This window comes from Salmo salar, chromosome 23, assembly GCF_965601325.2.
Source record: "Salmo salar chromosome 23, fSalSal1, whole genome shotgun sequence".
NCBI lineage: Eukaryota > Metazoa > Chordata > Actinopteri > Salmoniformes > Salmonidae > Salmo > Salmo salar.
The window spans coordinates 51210001-51227963 of record NC_138313.1 but is presented as its reverse complement, the minus strand read 5'-3'; the positions used below and the strand labels follow the sequence as shown (position 1 = coordinate 51227963).

At 44.4% G+C, this 17963-nt stretch overlaps 2 protein-coding genes across 9 annotated transcripts in view; one reads left to right on the top strand and one right to left on the bottom strand.

Moving 5' to 3' along the window:
* The window catches only part of zwilch (zwilch kinetochore protein), a 77727-nt gene that overhangs the window by 21899 nt on the left and 37865 nt on the right, over positions 1–17963 (top strand). For 3 of the 4 annotated variants that reach the window (XM_082968214.1, XM_082968213.1, XM_082968212.1), the window contains exons 14-17: positions 4355–4491; positions 4872–4967; positions 6463–6578; positions 10948–11038. In XM_082968214.1, the coding sequence (XP_082824340.1) occupies positions 4355–4491; positions 4872–4967; positions 6463–6578; positions 10948–11033 (435 nt within the window). In that variant the 3' untranslated portion in view covers positions 11034–11038. Of the gene's footprint in view, positions 1–4354; positions 4492–4871; positions 4968–5934; positions 5975–6462; positions 6579–10947; positions 11039–17963 lie in introns of those variants that run through there. The other variant, XM_082968215.1, reaches the window with a different exon arrangement.
* The window catches only part of lctlb (lactase-like b), a 51688-nt gene continuing 44798 nt past the window's right edge, over positions 11074–17963 (bottom strand). For 4 of the 5 annotated variants that reach the window (XM_082968216.1, XM_082968217.1, XM_045706255.2 and 1 more), the window contains 3 exons: positions 14689–14752; positions 12482–12526; positions 11074–12248 (listed from right to left, as the gene is read on the bottom strand). In XM_082968216.1, coding sequence (XP_082824342.1) covers positions 12133–12248; positions 12482–12526; positions 14689–14752 — 225 coding nt within the window. In that variant the 3' untranslated portion in view covers positions 11074–12132. The remainder of the gene's footprint in view (positions 12249–12481; positions 12527–14688; positions 14753–17963) is intronic. The other variant, XM_082968218.1, reaches the window with a different exon arrangement.

The window sequence follows — 17963 nt, the reverse complement described above, 5'->3', positions numbered from 1 at the left end:
TACATTTATATTGTTTCCAAACATTGGACTAAAATAAGCTTATGTCTTGTCTTCTGATGGGGTTGAACTACAGAATGTATAAACCCAGAAGCACAAGGCCTGCGTTTGAGAAGTTAGTGAGAGAAATGTAAAAACATTAAATTTCTAATTCTAAAAACACAGCCTAGATTTGAGCTCAATGTCTTAAGTAGTTAAAAATCTATAATCAAATTTCATTGGTTAAGCAGGTGTTATTGAGGGTGTAGCAAAATGCATGTTAAACTTGTTATTACTCCCAACTTTGTGAAAGTGGTAAAACGGACACGTTTTAATTTCTTTTGGTCAAAAACAATGTTATATCGAAAGAGTGCTTTTTTATTTTATTTGCCGGCCTGATTTGCCGGCCTGATTTGCCAGCCTGCTTTGCCGTGCCGGCCTGATCGTTCACAGTTCAACGTGAGATGACCGTTAGACCCGATGGCGTGTTTCCGTGCGTGAGCTTAGCTAGCCAACGTCTCGCCATGGCATCGCCAACAAGTGTGATCGGAGATGTCTATTTGGAGAAACAGTTTCAGCCTGTCTTCATCATACTGTACTGTGTTTGGTTTAACCAACCTCGTAAAGTGTTGGATAAGTTACATTCTTCAAGAATCAATGGGTCTATGTCAAAAAAAATTGTAAGTCTAAAAATGGATGCAGCAAACTAAGGATTCTACCTTTTTTTTAAATTTTTATTATGAAGATGTTACTGTTGAGATTTGTTCTCCTCCTCCTTCTCCTCCTCCTGTTCTCCTCCTCCTGTTCTCCTCCTCCTTCTCCTGTTCTCCTCCTCCTTCTCCTGTTCTCCTCCTCCTGTTCTCCTGTTCTCCTTCTCCTTCTCCTGTTCTCCTCCTCCTGTTCTCCTCCTCCTTCTCCTGTTCTCCTCCTCCTGTTCTCCTGTTCTCCTTCTCCTTCTCCTGTTCTCCTTCTCCTGTTCTCCTCCTCCTGTTCTCCTGTTCTCCTTCTCCTGTTCTCCTCCTCCTGTTCTCCTGTTCTCCTCCTCCTGTTCTCCTTCTCCTGTTCTCCTCCTCCTGTTCTCCTGTTCTCCTCCTCCTGTTCTCCTTCTCCTTCTCCTGTTCTCCTCCTCCTGTTCTCCTGTTCTCCTCCTCCTGTTCTCCTCCTCCTGTTCTCCTGTTCTCCTCCTCCTGTTCTCCTCCTCCTGTTCTCCTGTTCTCCTCCTCCTGTTCTCCTCCTCCTGTTCTCCTCCTCCTGTTCTCCTCCTCCTGTTCTCCTTCTCCTTCTCCTGTTCTCCTTCTCCTGTTCTCCTCCTCCTGTTCTCCTCCTCCTGTTCTCCTTCTCCTGTTCTCCTTCTCCTGTTCTCCTCCTCCTGTTCTCCTGTTCTCCTCCTCCTGTTCTCCTCCTCCTGTTCTCCTCCTCCTGTTCTCCTTCTCCTGTTCTCCTCCTCCTGTTCTCCTCCTCCTGTTCTCCTCCTCCTGTTCTCCTTCTCCTGTTCTCCTGTTCTCCTCCTCCTCCTCCTCCTGTTCTCCTGTTCTCCTCCTCCTGTTCTCCTCCTCCTGTTCTCCTTCTCCTGTTCTCCTCCTCCTGTTCTCCTCCTCCTGTTCTCCTTCTCCTGTTCTCCTTCTCCTTCTCCTGTTCTCCTCCTCCTGTTCTCCTGTTCTCCTCCTCCTGTTCTCCTCCTCCTGTTCTCCTCCTCCTGTTCTCCTTCTCCTGTTCTCCTCCTCCTGTTCTCCTCCTCCTGTTCTCCTCCTCCTGTTCTCCTTCTCCTGTTCTCCTGTTCTCCTCCTCCTCCTCCTCCTGTTCTCCTGTTCTCCTCCTCCTGTTCTCCTCCTCCTGTTCTCCTTCTCCTGTTCTCCTCCTCCTGTTCTCCTTCTCCTGTTCTCCTTCTCCTTCTCCTGTTCTCCTCCTCCTGTTCTCCTGTTCTCCTCCTCCTGTTCTCCTCCTCCTGTTCTCCTCCTCCTGTTCTCCTTCTCCTGTTCTCCTTCTCCTGTTCTCCTCCTCCTGTTCTCCTCCTCCTGTTCTCCTTCTCCTGTTCTCCTTCTCCTGTTCTCCTCCTCCTGTTCTCCTTCTCCTGTTCTCCTGTTCTCCTTCTCCTGTTCTCCTTCTCCTGTTCTCCTGTTCTCCTGTTCTCCTGTTCTCCTCCTCCTGTTCTCCTCCTCCTGTTCTCCTCCTCCTCCTGTTCTCCTCCTCCTGTTCTCCTCCTCCTGTTCTCCTTCTCCTGTTCTCCTTCTCCTGTTCTCCTCCTCCTGTTCTCCTCCTCCTGTTCTCCTCCTCCTGTTCTCCTCCTCCTGTTCTCCTTCTCCTGTTCTCCTTCTCCTGTTCTCCTTCTCCTGTTCTCCTCCTCCTGTTCTCCTCCTCCTGTTCTCCTGTTCTCCTGTTCTCCTCCTCCTGTTCTCCTGTTCTCCTCCTCCTGTTCTCCTCCTCCTGTTCTCCTCCTCCTGTTCTCCTCCTCCTGTTCTCCTGTTCTCCTTCTCCTGTTCTCCTCCTCCTGTTCTCCTTCTCCTGTTCTCCTCCTCCTGTTCTCCTTCTCCTGTTCTCCTCCTCCTGTTCTCCTTCTCCTGTTCTCCTGTTCTCCTCCTCCTGTTCTCCTTCTCCTGTTCTCCTCCTCCTGTTCTCCTCCTCCTGTTCTCCTCCTCCTGTTCTCCTCCTCCTGTTCTCCTGTTCTCCTCCTCCTGTTCTCCTTCTCCTGTTCTCCTCCTCCTGTTCTCCTGTTCTCCTCCTCCTGTTCTCCTTCTCCTGTTCTCCTCCTCCTGTTCTCCTCCTCCTGTTCTCCTTCTCCTGTTCTCCTGTTCTCCTTCTCCTGTTCTCCTGTTCTCCTCCTCCTGTTCTCCTTCTCCTGTTCTCCTTCTCCTGTTCTCCTCCTCCTGTTCTCCTTCTCCTGTTCTCCTTCTCCTCCTCCTGTTCTCCTCCTCCTGTTCTCCTCCTCCTGTTCTCCTCCTCCTGTTCTCCTTCTCCTGTTCTCCTTCTCCTCCTCCTGTTCTCCTCCTCCTGTTCTCCTCCTCCTGTTCTCCTCCTCCTGTTCTCCTGTTCTCCTCCTCCTGTTCTCCTCCTCCTGTTCTCCTCCTCCTGTTCTCCTGTTCTCCTCCTCCTGTTCTCCTCCTCCTGTTCTCCTTCTCCTGTTCTCCTCCTCCTGTTCTCCTCCTCCTGTTCTCCTTCTCCTTCTCCTGTTCTCCTCCTCCTGTTCTCCTGTTCTCCTCCTCCTGTTCTCCTCCTCCTGTTCTCCTCCTCCTGTTCTCCTTCTCCTGTTCTCCTCCTCCTGTTCTCCTCCTCCTGTTCTCCTCCTCCTGTTCTCCTTCTCCTGTTCTCCTGTTCTCCTCCTCCTGTTCTCCTCCTCCTGTTCTCCTTCTCCTGTTCTCCTGTTCTCCTCCTCCTGTTCTCCTTCTCCTGTTCTCCTGTTCTCCTGTTCTCCTGTTCTCCTCCTCCTGTTCTCCTCCTCCTGTTCTCCTCCTCCTGTTCTCCTTCTCCTGTTCTCCTCCTCCTGTTCTCCTCCTCCTGTTCTCCTCCTCCTGTTCTCCTTCTCCTGTTCTCCTGTTCTCCTCCTCCTGTTCTCCTTCTCCTGTTCTCCTGTTCTCCTGTTCTCCTGTTCTCCTCCTCCTGTTCTCCTCCTCCTGTTCTCCTCCTCCTCCTGTTCTCCTCCTCCTGTTCTCCTCCTCCTGTTCTCCTCCTCCTGTTCTCCTTCTCCTGTTCTCCTTCTCCTGTTCTCCTCCTCCTGTTCTCCTCCTCCTGTTCTCCTCCTCCTGTTCTCCTTCTCCTGTTCTCCTTCTCCTGTTCTCCTTCTCCTGTTCTCCTCCTCCTGTTCTCCTCCTCCTGTTCTCCTGTTCTCCTGTTCTCCTCCTCCTGTTCTCCTGTTCTCCTCCTCCTGTTCTCCTCCTCCTGTTCTCCTCCTCCTGTTCTCCTGTTCTCCTCCTCCTGTTCTCCTTCTCCTGTTCTCCTCCTCCTGTTCTCCTTCTCCTGTTCTCCTCCTCCTGTTCTCCTTCTCCTGTTCTCCTGTTCTCCTCCTCCTGTTCTCCTTCTCCTGTTCTCCTCCTCCTGTTCTCCTCCTCCTGTTCTCCTCCTCCTGTTCTCCTCCTCCTGTTCTCCTGTTCTCCTCCTCCTGTTCTCCTTCTCCTGTTCTCCTCCTCCTGTTCTCCTGTTCTCCTCCTCCTGTTCTCCTTCTCCTGTTCTCCTCCTCCTGTTCTCCTGTTCTCCTCCTCCTGTTCTCCTTCTCCTGTTCTCCTTCTCCTGTTCTCCTCCTCCTGTTCTCCTTCTCCTGTTCTCCTTCTCCTCCTCCTGTTCTCCTCCTCCTGTTCTCCTCCTCCTGTTCTCCTCCTCCTGTTCTCCTCCTCCTGTTCTCCTGTTCTCCTCCTCCTGTTCTCCTCCTCCTGTTCTCCTTCGACAGAGCTACTACCTGAGTACAGTGGAGGATCTTCAGGAGCAGGTTATCAGGTTGAGGAAACTACACCACCTACTGGAGATCATGGTGACGTGCAGCACCTTCCTGGGCCTGCCGTACGACAGACTCTTCCTCCTCACACAGTAAGAACCTGCTAGCCTGTCTGTCGGGCAGCTAGCCTAGAGGTTAAAGAGCGTTGGGGCCCCAATAACACGAAAGGTCGTTGGTTCGAATCCCCCTGAGTCTACTAGGAGAAAATGCTTATGTGTTCTTGAGCCAAGCCACTTAACCCTAATTGCTCTTGTAAATCGCTCTGGAAAATGTTAAATGATCGTTTTTTTTTTTAGTTTGTCCACGCAATCCCTTCCTGTGTTTGTCCATTTTCTTACATTTGGTGTGTAAAAGAACACAACTTCTTTACAACATTTTTTTGAATCTCTCTGTAACGTTGTATAGATGTTGATCAGCTGTTTACTGACATGGGTATATTAAAGCTGTCCCCCAACCCCTTTGTGCTTCCTAGGTTGTGTTTGCAGTACTACAAGACATGTCCCTATGATGAGGACCATGAGTTCAAGCTGCAGATCAAACCTGCCCTGATCAGCCATTTCTACCAGAAGTATGCCCACAAACCACTGCTCCTCATTAGTCAACATGTGTCTTTTCAGAAGGTTGTAAAATTACCAGATTTTCCAGAAATCCTGTTGAAAAAATTAAAAAAAGATTTTAAAGAAGGAAATGACAGTCATTGGTCGATCCCGTGGCGCCTGTACGGTCATTGGTCTAAAAGGTTCTGCTGGAATAATAATGCTTTTATTCTTCAGTTGAAACGTATTGCTGACTAGTCTGTTTACTGAGTTTCCTGATCATGTAGTAATAGTAAAGCAGGCGGTGTCCTGGGTTGCTAATGTACTCTATGTATTTATTATGGATCCCTGTTAGTTCCTGCCAAGGCAGCAGCTACTCTTCCTGGGGTTTATTATGGATCCCCATTAGTTCCTGCCAAGGCAGCAGCTACTCTTCCTGGGGTTTATTATGGATCCCCATTAGTTCCTGCCAAGGCAGCAGCTACTCTTCCTGGGGTTTATTATGGATCCCCATTAGTTCCTGTCAAGGCAGCAGCTACTCTTCCTGGGGTTTATTATGGATCCCCATTAGTTCCTGTCAAGGCAGCAGCTACTCTTCCTGGGGTTTATTATGGATCCCCATTAGTTCCTGCCAAGGCAGCAGCTACTCTTCCTGGGGTTTATTATGGATCCCCATTAGTTCCTGCCAAGGCAGCAGCTACTCTTCCTGGGGTTTATTATGGATCCCCATTAGTTCCTGCCAAGGCAGCAGCTACTCTTCCTGGGGTTTATTATGGATCCCCATTAGTTCCTGCCAAGGCAGCAGCTACTCTTCCTGGGGTTTATTATGGATCCCCATTAGTTCCTGCCAAGGCAGCAGCTACTCTTCCTGGGGTTTATTATGGATCCCCATTAGTTCCTGCCAAGGCAGCAGATACTCTTCCTGGGGTCTGGCAACATTAAGGCAGTTATATAGAATTACAAATATTACATGACATTTCATAACAGATTTCATAACAGGGAGCAGGCGGTGTCCTGGGGTTAGTAATGTACTGTATATTGTTTCCCCCAGGGAGCAGGCGGTGTCCTGGGGGTTAGTAATGTACTGTATATTGTTTCTCCCAGGGAGCAGGCGGTGTCCTGGGGTTAGTAATGGACTGTATGTTGTTTCTCCCAGGGAGCAGGCGGTGTCCTGGGGGTTAGTAATGTACTGTATATTGTTTCCCCCAGGGAGCAGGCGGTGTCCTGGGGGTTAGTAATGTACTGTATATTGTTTCTCCCAGGGAGCAGGCGGTGTCCTGGGGGTTAGTAATGTACTGTATATTGTTTCTCCCAGGGAGCAGGCGGTGTCCTGGGGGTTAGTAATGGACTGTATGTTGTTTCTCCCAGGGAGCAGGCGGTGTCCTGGGGGTTAGTAATGTACTGTATGTTGTTTCTCCCAGGGAGCAGGCGGTGTCCTGGGGGTTAGTAATGGACTGTATGTTGTTTCTCCCAGGGAGCAGGCGGTGTCCTGGGGGTTAGTAATGGACTGTATGTTGTTTCCCCCAGGGAGCAGGCGGTGTCCTGGGGTGTGGAGGTTTCTAGCGGTAATGGCCCCAGAGAGGTGAAGACATCCTGGCTGCTGAGTGACAAGCCCCTGGTGGAACACATCATCTTTGAAACAGGTGAAAGACTATTTCCCCTCCCAGATATTATGTTATGCTCCAGTCATCATCAAATATCCTCAGTGTCTTCCACTAACACATGGAGTAGCCAGCCAAGTAGAAACAGTAGCCAGCCAAGTAGAAACAGTAGCCAGCCAAGTGGAAGCGGTAGCCAGCCAAGTGGAAACAGTAGCCAGCCAAGTGGAAGCGGTAGCCAGCCAAGTGGAAACGGTAGCCAGCCAAGTGGAAACGGTAGCCAGCCAAGTGGAAACGGTAGCCAGCCAAGTGGAAACGGTAGCCAGCCAAGTGGAAACGGTAGCCAGCCAAGTGGAAACGGTAGCCAGCCAAGTGGAAACGGTAGCCAGCCAGGTAGAAACGGTAGCCAGCCAGGTAGAAACGGTAGCCAGCCAAGTAGAAACGGTAGCCAGCCAAGTAGAAACGGTAGCCAGCCAGGTAGAAACAGTAGCCAGCCAGGTAGAAACAGTAGCCAGCCAGGTAGAAACGGTAGCCAGCCAAGTGGAAACGGTAGCCAGCCAAGTGGAAACGGTAGCCAGCCAAGTGGAAACGGTAGCCAGCCAAGTGGAAACGGTAGCCAGCCAAGTGGAAACGGTAGCCAGCCAAGTGGAAACGGTAGCCAGCCAAGTGGAAACGGTAGCCAGCCAGGTAGAAACGGTAGCCAGCCAGGTAGAAACGGTAGCCAGCCAGGTAGAAACGGTAGCCAGCCAGGTGGAAACGGTAGCCAGCCAGGTAGAAACGGTAGCCAGCCAGGTGGAAACGGTAGCCAGCCAGGTGGAAACGGTAGCCAGCCAGGTGGAAACGGTAGCCAGCCAGGTGGAAACAGTAGCCAGCCAGGTGGAAACAGTAGCCAGCCAAGTAGAAACAGTAGCCAGCCAGGTGGAAACAGTAGCCAGCCAGGTGGAAACAGTAGACAATTGAACTTCTGCGGTTCTTGAGCTCCGACGATGCCATTGGACGTGATGCAACGCGTGCAAGTAGAAAACCTTTCATAGATTATTATAATTTTTTTAATCAAAGGAACCACTCACTCAGTGGCCGACGGAAATGCCCGATGGCTGTTGTTAATTTAATGTTATGGAGGATCAATATGATGTTGTCTGTGATTTTGTTTCTGTTGAATTGCGTCTTTGTTTTGTATGTTTGAAATGTTCTTGTCTGTATGCCTAAAACTGTACATGTCAACATGTTTACACAGGGCACAGCCGTAAAAGAGATCCAGGTCTCAGTCTGTTTACCCTGTTAAAATAAAGATTTAAAAAAAAAAAAAATAATAATAATTTCTAAATATTAGAGTAAGAAATTGACGTACACTATGAAAGCTTCAAAACCGGCTGAACAGACAAAGACGTGATTCCACCAGTGGTAGTATATATTTCTATCTCCTCCTTCTCTCTAAACATGACATCTTTGTTGCTAGGCAGGAAATTGAGTCACACGGGTAATAAACTGTTTTCTTCATCCCTTTTAATGTGACCTGACTTGACTTCGGCCCCCTTCCTTCACTAAACCACATCTCTCAACCTTTTATCAGTGCCTGCCGAAATGTGATCGTCTTTCCTTCACTCGGTACATATCCAACATTCATTGACCCCCCCCCCCCCCCCCCACTATATGTCTTCCCTGTGGCTCAGTTGGTAGAGCATGGTGTTTGCAACGCCAGCATGGTGTGTGCAACGCCAGGGTTGTGGGTTCGATTCCCACGGGGGGCCCAGTACAAAAAAAAAATGCATGAAATGAAATGTAAGTCGCTCTGGATAAGAGCGTCTGCTAAAATGACAAATGTAAATGTATATACCTTCCTCGTACAGATACCCATTAACTTCTGGTGTAGACTAGGACTAGACCCCCTAGACTACGGCACTCCTCACGTCTCCAGTATAACTGATGATTTAACAATATTTTTAAAAATCTGAACCCGTCACTATAGTTTAACAAAGGTCGTTCGTCTCCACATCCCCACAGTCTGTTTGACAGACGCTACTACCATTTTAACGTTACGTGTGTACTGTCCGTGAGATATTACTCATGTATGGATTATGGAATAAGCGCTTGGCGATATCTGTAATGAAAAAGACTTTTTTTTTTTAGAAGTTAAATCAATTATTATGTTAACCTCCTACTTATAATTGTATTTTCCATGATCCCACCTTTTTGTTGTAACTAATTTCTTATGTGAAAATGAACATTTTCACATTGCTTTTTTTTCTCAAAATGTGTTACATCCTGAATTTTAAAAAGGATTAAATTGAGATATTGTACCTGATCTATACACAATACCCCATATTTTTACAAATGTATAAAAAATGAAAAGCTGAAATGTCTTGAGTCAGTAAGTATTCAACCCCTTTTGTTATATCAAGCCTAAATAAGTTCAGGAGTAAACATTTGCTTAACAAGTCACATAATAAGTTGCATGTACTCACTGTGTGCAATGTACCCCACACATACAATTATCTGTAAGGTCCCTCAGTCGAGAAGTGAATTTCAACCACAAAGACCAGGGAGGTTTTCCAATGCCTCGCAAAGAAGGGCGACTATTGGTAGATGGGTAAAACATTTTTTTTTAAAGCAGACATTTGAATATCCCTTTGAGCATGGTGAAGTTATTAATTACACGTTGGATGGTGTATTAATACACCCAGTCACTACAAAGATACAGGTGTCCTTCCGAACTCAGTTACCGGAGAGGAAGGAAACCGCTCAGGGATTTCACCATGAGACCAATGGTGACTATTAAAACAGTTACAGAGTTTAATGGCTGTGATTAGGAGAAAACTGAGGATGGATCAACAACATTGTAGTTACTCCACAATACTAACCTAAATGACAGACCTGAAAAGAAGGAAGCCTGTACAGAATACAAATATTCCAAAACATGCATCCTGTTTGCAATAACGCACTAAATTAAAACTGCAGAAAATATGGCAAAGAAATTAACTTTATGTACTGAATATGAAATGTTGTGTTTGGGGCAAATCCAACGCATCACTGAGTACCACTCTTCATATTTTCAAGCATGGTGGTGGCTGCATCATGTTATGGGTATGCTTGTCACCAGCAAGGACTACAGAGTTTTGTCAGGATAAAAAAGGAAACGGAATCGAGCTAAGCACAGACAAAATCATAGAGGAAAACCTGGTTGTTGGTTTTTCCAACAAACTGGGAAACAAATTCACCTTTTCAGCAGGACAAGAACCAAAAACACAAGGCCAAATCTACGCCGGAGTACCAAGATGACATTGAATGTTCCTGAGTGGCCTAGTTATAGTTTTGAGTTAAATCTGCTTGAAAATCGATAGCAAAACTTGAACATGTCTGTCTAGCTTTGATCAACAACCAACTTGACAGAGCTTGAAGAATTTAAAAAATAATAATGTGCAAATATTGTACAATACAGGTGTGCAAAGACTCACAGCTGTAATCGCTCTTAGAGACTGACCCAGAAAGACTCACAGGCTGTAATCGCTCTTAGAGACTGACCCAGAAAGACTCACAGCTGTAATCGCTCTTAGAGACTGACCCAGAAAGACTCACAGCTGTAATCGCTCTTAGAGACTGACCCAGAAAGACTCACAGGCTGTAATCGCTCTTAGAGACTGACCCAGAAAGACTCACAGGCTGTAATCGCTCTTAGAGACTTACCCAGAAAGACTCACAGCTGTAATCGCTCTTAGAGACTTACCCAGAAAGACTCACAGGCTGTAATCGCTCTTAGAGACTGACCCAGAAAGACTCACAGCTGTAATCGCTCTTAGAGACTGACCCAGAAAGACTCACAGCTGTAATCGCTCTTAGAGACTGACCCAGAAAGAATCACAGCTGTTAGTCACTGCCAAAGGGGATTCTAACATGTATTGACTCAGGGGTGGGAAAAGTTATGTAAATAAGATATATTTCCTTATATTATTTTCAAAAAATTTGCTAAAATGTTTAAACATGTTTTCACTTTCATTATGGGGTATTGTGTAGATGGATGAGAAATACATTTTAATCCAGGCTGTAACAACAAAATATGGAATAAGTCAAAGGGGTAAGAATACTTTCTGAAGGCTCTTGTATTTTCAGAATGTTTTGTTATGAAGCAAGGCTTCCCTTGCAAAATACGGATTTCCCTGTGAAGTCTTCCCTTTTGCAAATTTAAGGTTACATTTTTATTTAACCTTTTATTTAACAAGGCAAATCAGTTAAGAACAAATTCTTATTTACAATGACGGCCTACCAGGGAACAGTGGGGTTAACTGTCTTGTTCAGGGGGCAGAACGACAGATTTTTTTTTACCTTGTCAGCTCGGGGATTTGAACTTGCTACCTTTCAGTTACTAGTCCAAACGCTCTAACCGCTAGGCTACCCTGCCACCCCCCATGTGTTGCAGATGAGATGACGGTGAATGGTGACAGCGAAGGGACTGCCTATTTCACCACCATGGTGTGTTGCAGCCTGGTCAACTTTGCTGCTTAGATCCAGTAAGTCAAACATCGCTACAGACATATGAAAAATATTGTTTTTATTTTTTAAACGGTTTATTTTTCATTTTGTTTATTTTTTTTTTAAATGAAAATATCCATGTCCCTACTCTTATGTCCCCGCTGTGTGTGTGAAGATGTCAACATGCATTCATTACCTTGAAGTCTCAACTGAATCAGTCGAGGGAATGGTCCTGTACAATAAAGCTAAATATTATGGATAAAGCAAACGGCTTAATTAACTTCACATCAAACTTTTTAATTTCTTCTTTCATTAATCTGGTTGAGTAGTTGGAATTGCTAGGTCCATGGGGTTATATAAAGCATGTGTGGAGTAGTACTAGTTGTGAGTAGTTGTAGTATATCTAGTTGTGTGTAGTACTAGTAGTATATCTAGTTGTGAGTAGTAGTATATCTAGTTGTGTGTAGTAGTATATCTAGTTGTGTGTAGTAGTAGTATATCTAGTTGTGAGTAGTTGTATATCTAGTTGTGTGTAGTACTAGTTGTGTGTAGTAGTAGTAGTAGTAGTAGTATATCTAGTTGTGTAGTAGTAGAATATGTAGTAGTATATCTAGTTGTGTTGTAGTAGTAGTATATCTAGTAGTAGTAGTATATCTAGTAGTAGTATATCTAGTAGTATATCTAGTTATGTAGTAGTATATGTAGTAGTATATCTAGTTGTGTGTAGTAGTTGTAGTATATCTAGTTGTGTGTTGTAGTATATCTAGTAGTAGTAGTATATGTAGTTGTGTGTAGTAGTAGTAGTAGTATATCTAGTTGTGTGTAGTATATCTAGTTGTGTGTAGTAGTAGTATATGTAGTAGTTGTATATCTAGTTGTGTGTAGTAGTAGTATATCTAGTTGTGTGTAGTATATCTAGTTGTGTGTAGTAGTAGTATATGTAGTTGTGTAGTAGTAGTAGTAGTAGTAGTATATCTAGTAGTAGTAGTTGTATATCTAGTTGTGTGTAGTATATCTAGTTGTGTGTAGTATATCTAGTAGTAGTTGTATATCTAGTAGTATATCTAGTTGTGTGTAGTAAATCTAGTTGTGTGTAGTAGTAGTAGTAGTGTATCTAGTAGTAGTAGTGTATCTAGTTGTGTCTCCGTAGCAGGAACATGAGGAAGACAGCGGAGAGGAGGATGCATAAGGTACACACAGTGGGGACCACGACCTCTGTTACCATCTCCATATGGCTGGTCAGGGGGTCTGCAACACACACACACACACACACATCAGCACAACAACCATTTTACACAGATTACTTTAACATTTAAGCAGTCTTTAGAAATGCTCAAGCGAGCACAGCACTCAAAGGGTTAATCATTCCCCCCCCCCCCAAAAAAAAGTATAATCTTATATTGTGAATGTTTTCTAGTCATGTATCAAGTCTTTTTATTTTATTTTATATATATATATATATATATTATGAATTTTCTTACCATGTATGAGTCTTAGTATATTGGCAGCAGTACTCCGCTGTTCCTCTAATGAAGAGACAGAAACATTATGGAGAGTTGAACCCAGAAAAAGGCACGTTAACCCTTTGAGAACTGCAGTGCCTCGTGTCCTCAGCATCAGCCAGCAGTTACCTAGGTATCATTAGCTGTCAATTCACTATCGAGTATGGCTCCCGTGTGGCTCAGTTGGTAGAGCACGGTGTTTGCAACGCCAGGGTTGTGGGTTCGATTCCCACGGGGGACCAGTACGAGGGGGGGGGAAAATCTATGCATTCACTACTGTAAGTCGCTCTGGATAAGAGTGTCTGCTAAAAATGTAAAAATGAGTATTGTTGTTTGGCAAAAGCAGCTTTCACTTTTGATCTGTAGCAAGTCGAAGCTTGTTCTCACCCTGTTTAGTGTCTTTTGACAGGATCCAAAGTGTTTGACTCCTTCAAATATCCTAGACTAGGAAATACTCTGCCTACTCTTTGTGAACAACTGAAATGCATGCAAATTCCAATACAAAGATTAGATTAAAAATGTTTTTTTTTGAAAGAACATTGAATGCTTTATGCGCTGCTGCTGCGGTTAAGAGAAGAAGAAGAAGAAGCAGCTGATTTTAAATCTGCACAAAGGAGAGATTTTTTTTTAATTTTTTTAAAAGACCCTCACAAGAGTTCAACTTCACATAGCAAGTCAAGCCAGACCCTTAGCCACTAAGCCACACGGACAGTAACACACTACAAGATGGATCTCTTACACACTGACCCATGACAAGATAGAAATATACCATCCCACTAATATTAATAATAATATATAACACTGTAATAAAGTGAATTTAATATATATATATATATATCCTAGTGCCTAAATCTCATGTACTGGTCAGACTTTTGACATTTCTGCATGTTCCTTGGACTGTCTTCTAGCTGGAGGGGCAAACAAAGATGGATTCTTTTAAGAGGTATTCTAGATACCTACTGCCTATCTATTCTCTCTCTAGACCTCTCTAACCCTCTACCCTCCTGGAGGTTTACACTCCAACCCTGTTCCTGGAGAGAGATACCCCTCCTGGAGGGTTACACTCCAACCCTGTTCCTGGAGAGAGATACCCCTCCTGGAGGGTTACACTCCAACCCTGTTCCTGGAGAGATACCCCTCCTGTAGGTTTATACTCCAACCCTGTTCCTGGAGAGAGATACCCCTCCTGGAGGGTTACACTCCAACCCTGTTCCTGGAGAGAGATACCCTCCTGTAGGTTTTAACTCTGTATTTAATTAGCTGGTTGACAAGATGAATCCGGTTAGTTACAACTGGGGTTGGAGTGTAAACCTACAGGAGGGTATCTCTCCAGGAACAGGGTTGGAGTTTAAACCTACAGGAGGGTATCTCTCCAGGAACAGGGTTGGAGTGTAAACCTCCAGGAGGGGTATCTCTCCAGGAACAGGGTTGGAGTGTAAACCTACAGGAGGGGTATCTCTCCAGGAACAGGGTTGGAGTATAAACCTCCAGGAGGGGTATCTCTCCAGGAACAGGGTTGGAGTGTAAACCTACAGGAGGGGTATCTCTCCAGGAACAGGGTTGGAGTGTAAACCTCCAGGAGGGGTATCTCTCCAGGAACAGGGTTGGAGTATAAACCTCCAGGAGGGGTATCTCTCCAGGAACAGGGTTGGAGTATAAACCTCCAGGAGGGGTATCTCTCCAGGAACAGGGTTGGAGTGTAAACCTACAGGAGGGTATCTCTCCAGGAACAGGGTTGGAGTGTAAACCTCCAGGAGGGGTATCTCTCCAGGAACAGGGTTGGAGTATAAACCTCCAGGAGGGGTATCTCTCCAGGAACAGGGTTGGAGTATAAACCTCCAGGAGGGGTATCTCTCCAAGAACAGGGTTGGAAAGCACTGGTCTACTTCAAACCTCCCTATACTCATCATTAGGCTACTATATATTGATCATCGTCATTTAAATTAAATGTAATTGTAATAGGATAAGTAGGAACTGACAAGTCATTTATATAACTAATAACAGTTTGCATAGCTGCCCTCGATTTCCAATTGAAAGTTTAGCCCCTTTTAAAAAAATTTAAAAAAAATGTTTTTTTTTATCACTCAATCTTGGTAAGTGATATGAGGCAGAATCTTTGTTTGTTTGCCCCACCTAGTCCCTTCTCATTGAACACCAGTTAAAGGGATGTTTTAACGTGAACTGACCTGCAGCCAGGAGCTGGTTACTGGAAGAGCAGGTCTCTGTGGCCTTCCTCTTCCAGTTCTCTACCTGTACGATGGGTTAGGGTTAATACAGGATACACACTAGGATGGTTTAGGGTTAATACAGTATACACACTAGGATGGGTTAATACAGGATACACACTAGGATGGGTTAGGGTTAATACAGGATACACACTAGGATGGGTTAATACAGGATACACACTAGGATGGTTTAGGGTTAATACAGGATACACACTAGGATGGGTTAATACAGGATACACACTAGGATGGTTTAGGGTTAATACAGTATACACACTAGGATGGGTTAATACAGGATACACACTAGGATGGGTTAGGGTTAATACAGGATACACACTAGGATGGTTTAGGGTTAATACAGTATACACACTAGGATGGGTTAGGGTTAATACAGGATACACACTAGGATGGTTTAATACAGGATACACACTAGGATGGGTTAATACAGGATACACACTAGGATGGGTTAATACAGGATACACACTAGGATGGGTTAATACAGGATACACACTAGGATGGGTTAATACAGGATACACACTAGGATGGGTTAATACAGGATACACACTAGGATGGGTTAATACAGGATACACACTAGGATGGGTTAATACAGGATACACACTAGGATGGGTTAATACAGGATACACACTAGGATGGGTTAATACAGGATACACACTAGGATGGGTTAATACAGGATACACACTAGGATGGTTTAGAGTTAATACAGGATACACACTAGGATGGGTTAATACAGGATACACACTAGGATGGGTTAATACAGGATACACACTAGGATGGTTTAGGGTTAATACAGGATACACACTAGGATGGTTTAGGGTTAATATAGGATACACACTAGGATGGTTTAGGGTTAATACAGGATACACACTAGGATGGGTTAATACAGGATACACACTAGGATGGGTTAATACAGGATACACACTAGGATGGGTTAATACAGGATACACACTAGGATGGTTTAGGGTTAATACAGGATACACACTAGGATGGGTTAATACAGGATACACACTAGGATGGGTTAATACAGGATACACACTAGGATGGTTTAGGGTTAATACAGGATACACACTAGGATGGGTTAATACAGGATACACACTAGGATGGGTTAATACAGGATACACACTAGGATGGTTTAGGGTTAATACAGGATACACACTAGGATGGGTTAATACAGGATACACACTAGGATGGGTTAATACAGGATACACACTAGGATGGGTTAATACAGGATACACACTAGGATGGGTTAATACAGGATACACACTAGGATGGGTTAATACAGGATACACACTAGGATGGGTTAATACAGGATACACACTAGGATGGGTTAATACAGGATACACACTAGGATGGGTTAATACAGGATACACACTAGGATGGGTTAATACAGGATACACACTAGGATGGGTTAATACAGGATACACACTAGGATGGGTTAATACAGGATACACACTAGGATGGGTTAATACGGGTTAATACAGGATACACACTAGGATGGGTTAATACAGGATACACACTAGGATGGGTTAATACAGGATACACACTAGGATGGTTTAGGGTTAATACAGGATACACACTAGGGTGGGTTAGGGTTAATACAGGATACACACTAGGATGGGTTAATACAGGATACACACTAGGATGGGTTAATACAGGATACACACTAGGATGGTTTAGGGTTAATACAGGATACACACTAGGATGGGTTAATACAGGATACACACTAGGATGGGTTAATACAGGATACACACTAGGATGGGTTAATACAGGATACACACTAGGATGGGTTAATACAGGATACACACTAGGATGGTTTAATACAGGATACACACTAGGATGGTTTAGGGTTAATACAGGATACACACTAGGATGGTTTAGGGTTAATACAGGATACACACTAGGATGGGTTAGGGTTAATACAGGATACACACTAGGATGGGTTAATACAGGATACACACTAGGATGTTAGGGTTAATACAGGATACACACTAGGATGGGTTAATACAGGATACACACTAGGATGGGTTAATACAGGATACACACTAGGGTGGGTTAATACAGGATACACACTAGGATGGGTTAGGGTTAATACAGGATACACACTAGGATGGGTTAATACAGGATACACACTAGGATGGTTTAGGGTTAATACAGGATACACACTAGGATGGGTTAATACAGGATACACACTAGGATGGGTTAATACAGGATACACACTAGGATGGGTTAATACAGGATACACACTAGGATGGGTTAATACAGGATACACACTAGGATGGGTTAATACAGGATACACACTAGGATGGGTTAATACAGGATACACACTAGGATGGGTTAATACAGGATACACACTAGGATGGGTTAATACAGGATACACACTAGGATGGGTTAATACAGGATACACACTAGGATGGGTTAGATACAGGATACACACTAGGATGGGTTAATACAGGATACACACTAGGATGGGTTAATACAGGATACACACTAGGATGGGTTAATACAGGATACACACTAGGATGGGTTAATACAGGATACACACTAGGATGGGTTAATACAGGATACACACTAGGATGGGTTAATACAGGATACACACTAGGATGGGTTAATACAGGATACACACTAGGATGGGTTAATACAGGATACACACTAGGATGGGTTAATACAGGATACACACTAGGATGGGTTAATACAGGATACACACTAGGTGTAATACAGGATACACACTAGGATGGTAATACAGGATACACACTAGGATGGGTTAATACAGGATACACACTAGGATGGTTAGGGTTAATACAGGATACACACTAGGATGGGTTAATACAGGATACACACTAGGGTGGGTTAATACAGGATACACACTAGGATGGGTTAATACAGGATACACACTAGGATGGTTTAGGGTTAATACAGGATACACACTAGGATGGGTTAATACAGGATACACACTAGGATGGGTTAATACAGGATACACACTAGGATGGGTTAATACAGGATACACACTAGGATGGTTTAATACAGGATACACACTAGGATGGTTTAGGGTTAATACAGGATACACACTAGGGATGGGTTAATACAGGATACACACTAGGATGGTTAGGGTTAATACAGGATACACACTAGGATGGGTTAGGGTTAATACAGGATACACACTAGGATGGGTTAGGGTTAATACAGGATACACACTAGGATGGGTTAATACAGGATACACACTA